Below are 11442 nucleotides of genomic sequence, written 5' to 3' on the forward strand. Positions count from 1 at the left end.
GGATGGTCCTGCTCTGACCAGGGGGTTGGACTAGATGACCTCCTGAGGCCCCTTCCAACCTTAATTTTCTATGATTTTATGTTTCTTATGCAGGAATTGACCGAAAAAGAAGTCAGTTTAAGCTGTTAATTTCATGTTCTGGAATAAAGGGATTTTACCATTACAGAGAATCCAAAACTGATCAGCAAACTCAGTCAGCTACTCTTTCTTGTTATTAAGCTAGGAAATCAATAGTTAAAACCCCAGGAATTCACCTCTCATCACTCCACCCTGCTTTCTCCCGTGGGCCTCTGGAGCTTGGTGGGCGTGACCCGGCGCAACTGGGAACAGCAGGGCTGCACAGAGAGGCTGTGAGCTCCACGCTGCAAGCAGTGGCAGGTACAGAGGGCATTTACCTTGCAGTGCCCTGGCTATGAAATGGGGAACACCTTCTCTGTGCAGCCGCGCTGTTCCCAGCTGCACCAGATCATGCCCGCCGGGCAGCAGAGGCACCTGGGGAAGGGAAGCAGGACAGCAGGGAACAGTGGCTGCTCGCTGTTCCTTGCCCTGCGCTGCCCTGGCAACATGCCTCCTGTGCTTGCCTTTGCTTTGAGGGGCGCAGCTCTTAGCTGCTTTCCTCACTGCAGCGACGTAACAGTAGGCATATGGCCAGGGCAAGCAGGGGTTAGCAGGTTCTCTATGCAGCCCCACTGTTCCCTGCCTTCCTGCTTCCCTGCCCCCAAACCTCTGCAGCCTGGTGGGCATGACCCGGAGCAGCAGGGTCCTGCAGCCACACGTTGCAGCCCTGGGCCCCAAGCACCCCCTGGCTGGGCAGCAGCCCCAGCCCTGCCCAGCTCCCTCCCTACAGAGGTCTCAATCCCTCTCTCCCCTCCCCCCCTGGATTTACCTGCCAGAGCTGCTCTCAAGGCTACCTGGGGCCACGTTCATGTACTGTATGTGCACATGGTGCACCCTGTCTCACCACCTTCCTTCTGCTTCCTCCCAGTTCCCTGCAGGCTGGAACTCTGCCAGTCTGCAGGGAGCTCATTGCCAGCCAACTTTGTTATAAAGGAGGTTCGCTTCCAGAGGATTTGTTAAGCAAGGTATTACTGTATTGGTAAAAGGAACACAAGACCTAGAAAAGCAAAGGTCAAAATATATCAAAGACAGAGAGCAGTATCCCATTTGGCTGTACAAAAGGAGACGGAAAAAAGTAATGAAAAGGAGACAAGATCATGCATTTTGCATGCGACTTTTCAAAATCTTTCAATCCACAGAAAATATTTGCATTTAAAAACCCCCTGAAGGTTGTCAGTGAAAATTGCCTATTTGTTGAAATACCATAACATTCAACATGCAGTGCTTGGAAATACTTTCACGTAAATTTGAGCTTAAATTCTGGACTATAAAAATTATTATTATTATAAATGGCAGCAACAACCACAACAATGATGATGACTATGCTAATACACACTTTCAAAACTCCAAGCACTGTATCCACTGGATAAAACTGTATCCAGATAATAGTAAAGATCTTTTTTGATAACTGTTGTGTTTCCTGTGCTAAGAGTGAAATGCTCTACTTTAACATTGTTGCTGTGCCTGGATATGCTGCCTTTCTATGTGCTGCAGGAAGGAAAGCAAAGGAGCAAGTTTTCATGTGTTTGGGCTTACTAGCTAAGAAACCTGAAAAGGAGCACAAGCTAATACAATCTAGTCCGTGATTAAAATGAAACAGCACTAATATATAGATATTATATTAATATTTTGTTGCCATTTCATGTAAGGCTGGTTTACAAATGCAGTGCAGAAACATGGTCAGAAACTAGAGCAGCTTCTTGAACTAAGTTGAATGAAAAGCCTGCCACTGAAAACCCACAAAGCCTCTGTAGATAAACTGTTCTTATTAACAGGGATCCTGGTTTTCTCTGATTAAAAAAAAAATTCCCAATTTATAGAGATATATTAGTGATGTTTAATTTTAATCATGGAAAAATGTGGATTTTAGGTTACATTTTTTAATCCAAAAATTGGGGATTTTTTTTATCAGAGAAAACCAGGTTCCCTGTTAATAAGAACAGTTTATCTATAGAGGCTTTGTGGGTTTTCAGTGGCAGGCTTTTCATCTGACTTCATTTCAGAAGCTGCTGTAGTTTCTGACCATGTTCTTTCATTGCATTTGTAAACCAGCCTTATATGAAATAACAACAAAATATTAATTCTTCCTCGTTCTGTTTTTCTTTCTCTTACTAGGGTGGTGATCCAGTTAGACCAGGAGTCGCCATGACAGATCTTGCTACAGGCCTGTACACATGTGGTGCAATCATGGCTGGCCTGCTTCACAGATACAAAACTGGGAAAGGACTGCACATTGACTGCAACTTATTGTCATCTCAGGTAGGCATTTAAAAAACAGTTTATTAGTTTCTTGAATCCTAAATAAAAAGATTTTGGGTTTGCATTTGTTTTTACAAGTTGGATGAGAAATGTATCCATTGAAATTAGCACAGAGAAACTCCACAGTTCATTTTTCTGTAGTAGTAACCAATTTATGTCAGATGATGAGAGTTATTACTATAGTACTCCTGCTTCTTGCCTGAACATCACCTTTCTTTTCTAATGTATCAAGCCTCAACCCCTGCCCCCCATGATGTATGCAGTTATTGTTATATTTATTTTACAGGTGGTTATACATAAAATGTGAAATCACCTTAGTAGAATGGGACCTTGGAACCAGGTTATATTACCTTGAGAGACTAAATGACTTGCGCAAGCTCATTCAGTTTGTCAGAATCAGTAATATAATCTAGGAGACCTGTCTTCTAGTTCCAAAAATTACAGGGCAAAAGAAAGCCTAAAGTCATTCATTAACTCAGGAACTTGAGCAAAATGTAAAAATGAATGTTTAGATCATGAAGGCAATCAAGTTGTTTAAAAATAAATGAGAGCCACAGATTAAATTTCAGTGTAAATCATGTGACCGTCATCAGTATATGACTTGACTAGGACATGAATCCTGGCATCCATGTTTCTTATGAGGACTGAGATCATGTTTCTTATGAGGACTGAGATCATGTTGATATCAATTTTTATAGATGTTATTTCTTTTTAAAGTTTGTAGGATATAAATGGGCAGTATTAAGGATACGCTATATGGTGCTACAACTAGAAATCCTGTTAAATAATTCATGCTCAGGTGTGTCTTAGGAAATTTTATTCAAACATTTTAAAGAGTACCAAGTTGTTTTTTCTCAATTAAGAGTAGTTTCAGATACTGTCCTACCAATTTTTTTTTAAATTTTATTATTTCCTTCGCTAATTATGTTTTTAATTTCTATCTATACATGTGAAGGGCCCACAGTGGGCAGTGTTAAATAGACCATTCAGAGGAGTTAGTGATATTAATCGTAATCAGAGTTTTGCCAAATGTAGAAAGCATATAGAGATGTTAAACAATCAGGTATTAATATCTCTCCTGTCATATCCTAATAAAGAGAATATCTCTCCTATCTTAATGGGTTATAAGTATCAACTGTCCCTTTTTTTCCCGTCTTGTTAGTGTGTGCTGCAGCAGCCTTTAAGAGCACTACTGCTGGGCAGCACTGGGTATAGCTTGGGTGGAGGTTTGTGCATATTAATTTCTGCAGGCAGCTGGTTAAATTTGCTCTTAGTATAATGTATCAAAATCTGGGCCACTCTACGTTGGGTAGGCATAATTCGCAAAGGGAATACAGGCCTCTGGACACTAAGGCCTCTCTGACATTTTACATGCAAGATGCGATTAACCAGTTAATCACATCTTGACTTGTAACCCATCCACACGTTAAAACAATTAATGGCATCATAAAACAAGGAGTAAGCCACAAAATTATTCCACAAAATAACTGTGGCTGATTCCTGTGGCAGCATTAGTTGAACATCTGGCCAGGTGCACCCCTCTGGCTGGGAACGCCATCAGTTGACAGGGCTCCCAGCTCTAGGGGCATCCAATGCACTCCCATGGCTGGAAGTCCCATCAGCTGATCTGGGTTCCCAGCTGAGTACCCATGTGCTCCGGTGGTTGGGTGGTCACAGTGATGGGGCTCCTAACCACAGGAACTTGCTATTTGCTAGTACAGGGAGAGCCTGGGATCATGCTCCTGGGCTTTCCTGGCACTGGCCATAAAGTATACTGGGATCTGATGCTCAATCCCACATTCACAGTTCCTGCCATACATGTGAAGCATCAGGTGCTATGATACCTTTACCTGCACATCTGGTAGGGGCCTAACACAGACTTCCAGCATACAGAATGAGGGTGGTTTCATTTGAAAGCCCTTTTTCTCTCTTATTGTAGATAGGAAGATGTGGATCAGTGGCTTGAAGTTGCTGTAAAATAAGTTTAGCTTGGCTATCTGGAAAAAAAAGTCTTCACTGTTTGAAGAGTGAGGCAGTGGAATAAGCTGCCAGGGGAAGTTCTCCCATATTGGAGGTGTTCAACAAGAGGTTGGACAGCCACTGGTCAGCGATGATCTAGGTGTAGCTATGCCTATTTTCTACCATGGCTGTTTCCTATGCTTTTGGACTTTGCTTGTTCCTTCCACCCTGTGCTCAGGGAATAAATTACAGTTTTTCTGGAATAAGAGTGTCGAAGAATAATCTGTGTACATTTTCAGGGAAGGACAGTCCTCTGTGAGAATATCATGCATAGTTTGAACTAAATGTATGTAGGTACCAAAGTGCTGCTCAAAAGTGTGTTTATGGAGGACTTGTACTAAAACTTGCAGGAGTTTAAAAAAAAAAAGGTAACATGCATCAATTCTGGATAAACTAAGTGCCTAGGTAGTTATGTAAATTGCTATGGCCATGTTTAATTTCAAGGTTACTGTTTTTAAATTACCCTTCACTTTCATGTGCTCAGGGAGAGCAGGGTCTGACAGCAAGGAGAGGGAGAAGGGTCTGCCAGGGGAAAAAGTTGCGGGGAGCCAGAAAGCAAAGGGCTACCTGATCCCTTAGATTTATTTTCCCTGCTGTATTAGTGGGAGGGGGATAAATTCAAGGCAAACATCTAATAATTAGATTCTGTACCTGGCAAATTATAACAATGTATACATTTTCCATGTATAGAATCCAGTATGGGGGGCAGAGGGGGGCATTTATAATCAGGATCATTTTCTAGTTAAGTAAACATGGTAACTACTCTTAGTGTGATATAAGCAGGTTTCTTGTGAGGTCTCCTTTTTTCAGACATGTCTAGTAGGGCTATGCGAAGCCTCGGTCCCTGATTCGATTTGGCGGAGATTTGGCCTGATTCAGCGGCCAAATCTCTGAATCCAAATCGAATCGGAGGACCCTTTAATCTCTCCAAAGTGAAATTGGAACCCTCTGAATTGATTCGGAGAGATTTGGAAAGATTTGGAGATTCAAACATAGAGACAATTTTAAATGTATTTTCTACATACCTCTAGGTAGCAGGGGCTTGTGAATGCTGCGATGCTGGGGCACATGGAGTGTCTCACAGAAATGCCGGGGGGGGCCCCTGCGCACTTCCCAGTAGACCCAGAAGTGGGCCAAAAGTACTTCCAGTCCACTTCCGGGTTCACCGCTGAGCATGTGGGGGTCCCCCCCCCCCACTCCTGTGGGACATTCCATCTGCCCCAGCATTGCAGAGTTTGAGCTGCACCTGCTACCTCAAGGTATGTAGAAAAAAACTTTTAAAGCTGTGTCTATGTCCAAATCACCGATTCTCTGAATCAGCAATGAATCTTCAGATTTGGATTCAGCTGAATCAAATCAGGGACAGTGATCCAAATCAACAAATTGAATCACTGTCCCTGATTCAGGCTGAATCCGAATTGAATGGGGCCCACTTTGCACACCCCTAATGTTTAGTAATTTGAGCTGTGTAAATTTTTGGATGTCCAATTTAAGGTATTTTAAAGGGGGTTGATGCTCAGATGGTGAACAGTCAGCATTTTTAAAATCAAGGTACTTTATGTGTTTTTGTGATGACAGCCAAAGCATTAAGGAATCCAAAATAACTTTTGGAAACTATAATTTGTGTTTTTTGCTCAATAAACAAAGCCAGAACTGTTTACTCAAGCAAAACTTGCAATGGGTTCTAGATGTGTGTTTTGTTTGAGCAGACTTCAGAATTTGGCCCCAAAGAGCAATTCTAAGACAGAAGATTGACTTGGACTATGATGTAATGAATTTCTAATAAGAAGATATAGCTTGCCCTGATGGTTAAAGCAAATGGTTTCTTGACATATGTTTTTAGTAATAATATTATGACAACAGGGGCTGATATAAAGAACTATTTTACTTCCAAACTGATAAGCATTGACTTAATATTACAGACTGCTCATAACTTTCTGTTTTCCCTCAGTTTCTTGGCTATTAAGTCAGGGGTTATCACTGTATCTGTATAAGGATAGTGTTGCCTCTTTCTCACTCAGAATCTGAGAGCTCATTCCTTAACAATCGTAAGAAATTCTGACACATTTAAGTTCCCAGAATAATTTTAAATTGTTGAAAAAACATATTTGTTTTCTTTTTTTACACCCAAATATAAAATCTAGCATTTTAAGTTTCTATCATTATTCTGAGGTGCCATCCTGTGCATTACTTAGAAAATTCAAGATGATTGCTTTTTCTTTTTATTATTAACTTTCTGTACAGATAAATTGGTAACTAGAACAAAGGCGCGTGGAACAGAAATTCAGCTGCCAGTGATAAAGATCTGAAGCCTCATAGATACATATGTGCAAGGAAAGCATGTTTGCTAATTTTATCTATTTAACGTAGAGACAAGTGTCTGAAAACAAAATAGAACATCATTTTCTAAAAATATCATTGTAACCTTAGCTCCTTTTTAAAAGATTTCTTTCAATTCTGTGTAGTAAACAAATTACCCCATAGCTGAATAACAGCTGATTATTAACTAAGATTCCCTACCACAAAACAAAACTCAAGGACATTATCGAAGAGAGACATGATGACTGCTTGGATGTGGTTTTGCAGTGGGCACTAACTTTCTATAGTCTCTCGTCTATAAACTTTTAACCCTTATTGTAAAGTTCTTTTGAAAATGTTTCCCCTGTAGATGATTAACAGTTGTCAGCTCCAGACCTTTTAGCGTCAGCATCTAAATAGCATCCTTTAGATGATGCTAGTAAATAAGAAGGAAGTGGGTTTTGGATTTGGTTCCAATTACGCAATTGTGCCTATTCTTCTGTTGTGGCTTAAAAAAAATCTCTTGGAAGTTTTAATATCCTTCCTGTATTTAATTGCAACCAGGCTCCAAAAAATACTGTAGTCAGTTTGTTTCCTTTGGATTGAAATTCTGTAAGAAGCATTATAGTTCTTTAACATTTTGCAGTTTTATTATGTATTTTTTCAGATTCCACAGACAGAATCATGTGGTTAATATTGTTTGTATTGTATGATTGCTCTAAAGCCACTTCTCTGCTTCTTATTACTGAGTTTTAGTTTATATTCATTATAGGAAATACAACAGCATCTCATAATTGTAAAATGACCCCAGAAAACCTATCAAATTAGAATGCATTATTTTCGTCTCTCATATCATTATTTATAAATGTGTTTTGAATTGCAAGATACTTTATGAGATTAGCAAGGAAATTCAGAAATGTTGACTTGTTAGATTTCCTGTTTCAATCCAGTCCAGGTTTGATAGTATCTAATGGTTACCTATGTGTGGTGCTCTAGCGCGCTCAAGTCAAGTCTTAGGGCACTTGTACACATGATGGAATTGGTTATTAAAGTGGCTTAATTGCCATTTTGGACCACTTTAATGGCATCACTGTTTACACTTGTGGCAGTGTATATCGTTTTAATTTTGTCACGCTGTACGTGTGCAGAAATGTATTTTTTTTCTTTAAATGATTTTGTTATGTAGCAAAGTAAAACACATCCGATGTATTTTAGTTTTCTACATAACAAATTGCAGCAATACATCTGGAGAAGGTGGTGGGTAGAGTACACAGGGTGCTGGAAACCCAGACATGCTCAGGGAAGCTCGGGCATGGTGGGCTTCCAGCGCCCTGTGCACCATCCCTGCTGCCAGCATACCCAGCCACCCTCCTACCACCTTCCCACACTGCCCTTGGTGGAGCCTGCCCACATCCCCATGGCCAGGGAATGAGCTGCCAGTGGGCTGAGTGGCCCCTGAGCTGTGGAGGACCTCGGAGCTTTCCTTTATGGTGGCGGCACCCCCAGGGAAGCACCTCCCCACTAGCACCCTACCTGATTGGTCCCAGAGGGGTGCTGCCTGCTGCCACGGAGGGAAGGACCAAGTCCCGTGCCTCTCAGGAGCTGTGTGACTTGGCAGCAGCTCGTGCAGACAGGCTCCACTGAGGGGAAAAACATAAGAAAAAAGTGTGAGGGGCCTGATTTTTTTTTTTTCCTTTCCGGTGCCTGCCCGCCTCTCCTGCAGCTGGGGGGCAAGCTGCTAGTGGGCCCTGAGCTGCAGGGTGGCCCGGTCTTTCCCTCCATGGCAGCACCCCCCTGGACCTCCTGGGCAGGCTGCTAGTGCATGGGTGCTGCCCAGGGGGTGCTGCTGCCACAGAGGGAAGGATTGGGGCACCTTGCAGCTCAGGGCCCACCAGCAGCTCACCTCCCCAAAGTCATGGAGAGGCAGGCAGGCACCAGGGGGGAAAAAAAAAGGATCGGTCACTCACCACTTTTTCTGGCGGAGCTTTCCCACGTTGGTGGGCAGTGGTGAGTTGATAGGGGCCGTCACTATGGCCGTCACTATTCTGTCACAGTGACAGAAGTCCCTACATTGAAATGGTGGGTTTTTAATTGACACAGTTAAAAACCCACCAATGAAAATCTCACCATTACAATTTAGGGAGAACTAAACTCCTGTCACATGTACCAGTGGCCTTAAATGGTAGGTGTCACACAAACTGTAATTGTAGATGATACTGGTGTTGGTGATGGTACTGTGAATTTTGAGGCTACCTTTCATTCCAGTGGTTGAACAAAAATAACACGCATTATACCAGTTTTATAGAAGATTTAAGTAATTTGACTGAAGTCCGACTATGAGTGTCCGTGACAGAACTGAAACGAAACCTGACTTTAACTTTATAGCAGGGGTGGGCAACATTTTTGGTCTCAACTGCCAAAACCCCTCGCAACCTAGACTTCAAAGATACTGGCGTGCATCCTTGGGAAGGATGGTGGGGGAGCTGTGAGAGGCCCGATCCTTGTTATGGCAGTGCAGCCTGGCTCCTTCTCCACCATACTCCCTGAGATGGGCCTGCAGCTGCTGCCAGCAATGAGTAGGGCTGTGGCTTTGGACTCCGGTGTACCCGCTTGCAGCCTTGCGGCTGCCTCCTACAAACAGCCCAGATTCTGGGCACACCTCTGCCACCTGCAGTGGAGCCTGGGCTACTCACAACAGGCAGCCATGAGCTTGCAAGCTACTGTACCACAGTCTGGAGCCCCTGCTCTGCTTGTTGCCAGTGGCATTGAGGGTATGCTTGGGGAGCATGGTGGGGAAGGGACCAGGGCACAGGGCATGGGGAAGGGGGGATGGTGACCCCTTCCCTGCTGCAGACCGGTTACTGGCCCCACTTGCAGGGGTAGCGCAGACCCTGCTGCCATCCTGTGGTTGGGTTCTGTGTTACCCAGCTCTCAGTACAGGACCTGGGGCTGGCAGCATGGCTTGGCTTTGTTCACTGGTACTTAGGCTCAGGAGGAGTCCCTCTGAGAGAGTCATCTTTGTAGCATTACCTCTGCCCACAAGCATCTTCCCTTGGCCCCATGGCATGGCTGAGGGTTGCCGTGCCCTGTCACCAGGGCTGCGGTTCAGACCCAGCCTGAAGCTCCCCCTGGGGTGTGGCTTGGACCATGTGGACAATCTCTACAGGGAGAGGAGACGTGGACAGGGGTAGTGGGGCCCAAAGCCGCGTGGCTGGAGTCCTCCTGCACAGGAGTGCTATGCTCGCACAGCTCACCTTGCCATTCACAGTTGAGCCTGGCAGGACAGGGATAGGGACATGCCCTCCCATTCTACCCCTCTTCATCCCCCTGTGGGGATGCCAGGCTTTGTGGGCATGCAGCCCCAGGCTTTTCCTGCAGTACTTCGAGGTGTGTGTGGGAACCAGACAGGCAGGACTCTGGGTCTGGGTGCATCTGCTTGCAGGCTCACAGCTGCCTGCCACATCCGGCTTAAGCTCTGGGCAGCTGCTGTCTGTCACAAAGCCTGGGCTGCTTGCAGCAGGGCTTTCAGCCTCCCTGCTGCCTGCTGCGAGCAGTCCCGGCTCTGTGGCTGGCAGCAGCTGCCTAGAGCCTGGGTTGGCTGTGGTGTGCTGAGCAAAACGGCCATACTCTGGCATATGTGCTGGGGGTTGCTGACCTCGGTTTTACACTACGGACCCCTAGGCAGTCTGTCTTCTCTCCTAAACCACATTCTCAGCAGGATTTAATGGCATAGACTTAAGCTATCCTGTCCAGACGTGGTCATTGCTGGGGTAAAATATGCTTACACAGTTGTCCATATTTTTTCTTGCTGGTGGCTAAACAAGAGAGTTTTATCTCCAAGACAGCTATGGGACACTTTTCCAAAACACTAAATTCTCTCTTAGGCAGATAAGCAAAACATAATGTATACATGAGGTAGAGAAATGTATATTACTGCACATCACTAATAGAACCATTTTAATTATTTTTTCACTTAAAGGGATATAACTCTCGAGTTACGTACACCAGTGTAAGTCCCACTGCATACATGAACGTGGGAGCAGAATTTGGCCCTCTGTGCTTCCTGTTGCTTCCTTTATTATATGTTTGTTACAAGGTATTTAGGAGAATTTGCAGATTCATTGAAATCTGACAGGCTGCTCCATGAGCGCTTCTGCTGTGGCCTTGAACTTGCAATATCTGAGCTGTCAACCATGTGCCTTAGCATCCATGCAAGCCCCGCCCCCTGTGCTTTCCTGTATGCTATCCAGAAGGTTTGGACACATGACAGATTTACCTTGGTGTAAACAAGAAGCAGATAGGTGTTGTAAGCTTTTACAGTAGAGTTGTTGCCCTAGTATAGTATAGAATAACTCCTGAAAAAAATGGGATAAAGCTACATTGGTGTAAATTATACTGGTATAGGTGTCATATGTCTGCAGTTTTATCTGGCATAGTCGGATGGATTAATTAAACATAGTTCATTAATAATGCATGCAGTCATTGGTTTTTATCTCATGCTGATGGAACATTGGCTGTGGCTGCAGTATTTTGTTTACTGAGATTCTGTAGCATCAGTGTAGCTCTGATTAGATCATGCCTCACTGATGCAATTCTATCAGGAATGAAGAGAAAATACAGTGTTCAAAAATGGCTTTGATCTAATGGACAAATAAAGTAGGGATCATACACCCATTGTTTTCTGTTATTCTGTATTGGATCATTTGGATCACCAAACTTTGGGGCAAAGCATCCACGCCAGAAGATAGG

At 43.8% G+C, this 11442-nt stretch overlaps 1 protein-coding gene across 1 annotated transcript in view; it reads left to right on the forward strand.

Moving 5' to 3' along the window:
* SUGCT (succinyl-CoA:glutarate-CoA transferase) overlaps window positions 1-11442 on the forward strand; it is a 531371-nt gene that overhangs the window by 95808 nt on the left and 424121 nt on the right. The window contains exon 8 of the mRNA XM_019535549.1: window positions 2233-2376. Coding sequence (XP_019391094.1) covers window positions 2233-2376 — 144 coding nt within the window. The remainder of the gene's footprint in view (window positions 1-2232; window positions 2377-11442) is intronic.

This window comes from Crocodylus porosus, unplaced genomic scaffold (assembly GCF_001723895.1).
Source record: "Crocodylus porosus isolate Cpor-Errol unplaced genomic scaffold, CroPor_comp1, whole genome shotgun sequence".
Lineage (NCBI taxonomy): Eukaryota > Metazoa > Chordata > Crocodylia > Crocodylidae > Crocodylus > Crocodylus porosus.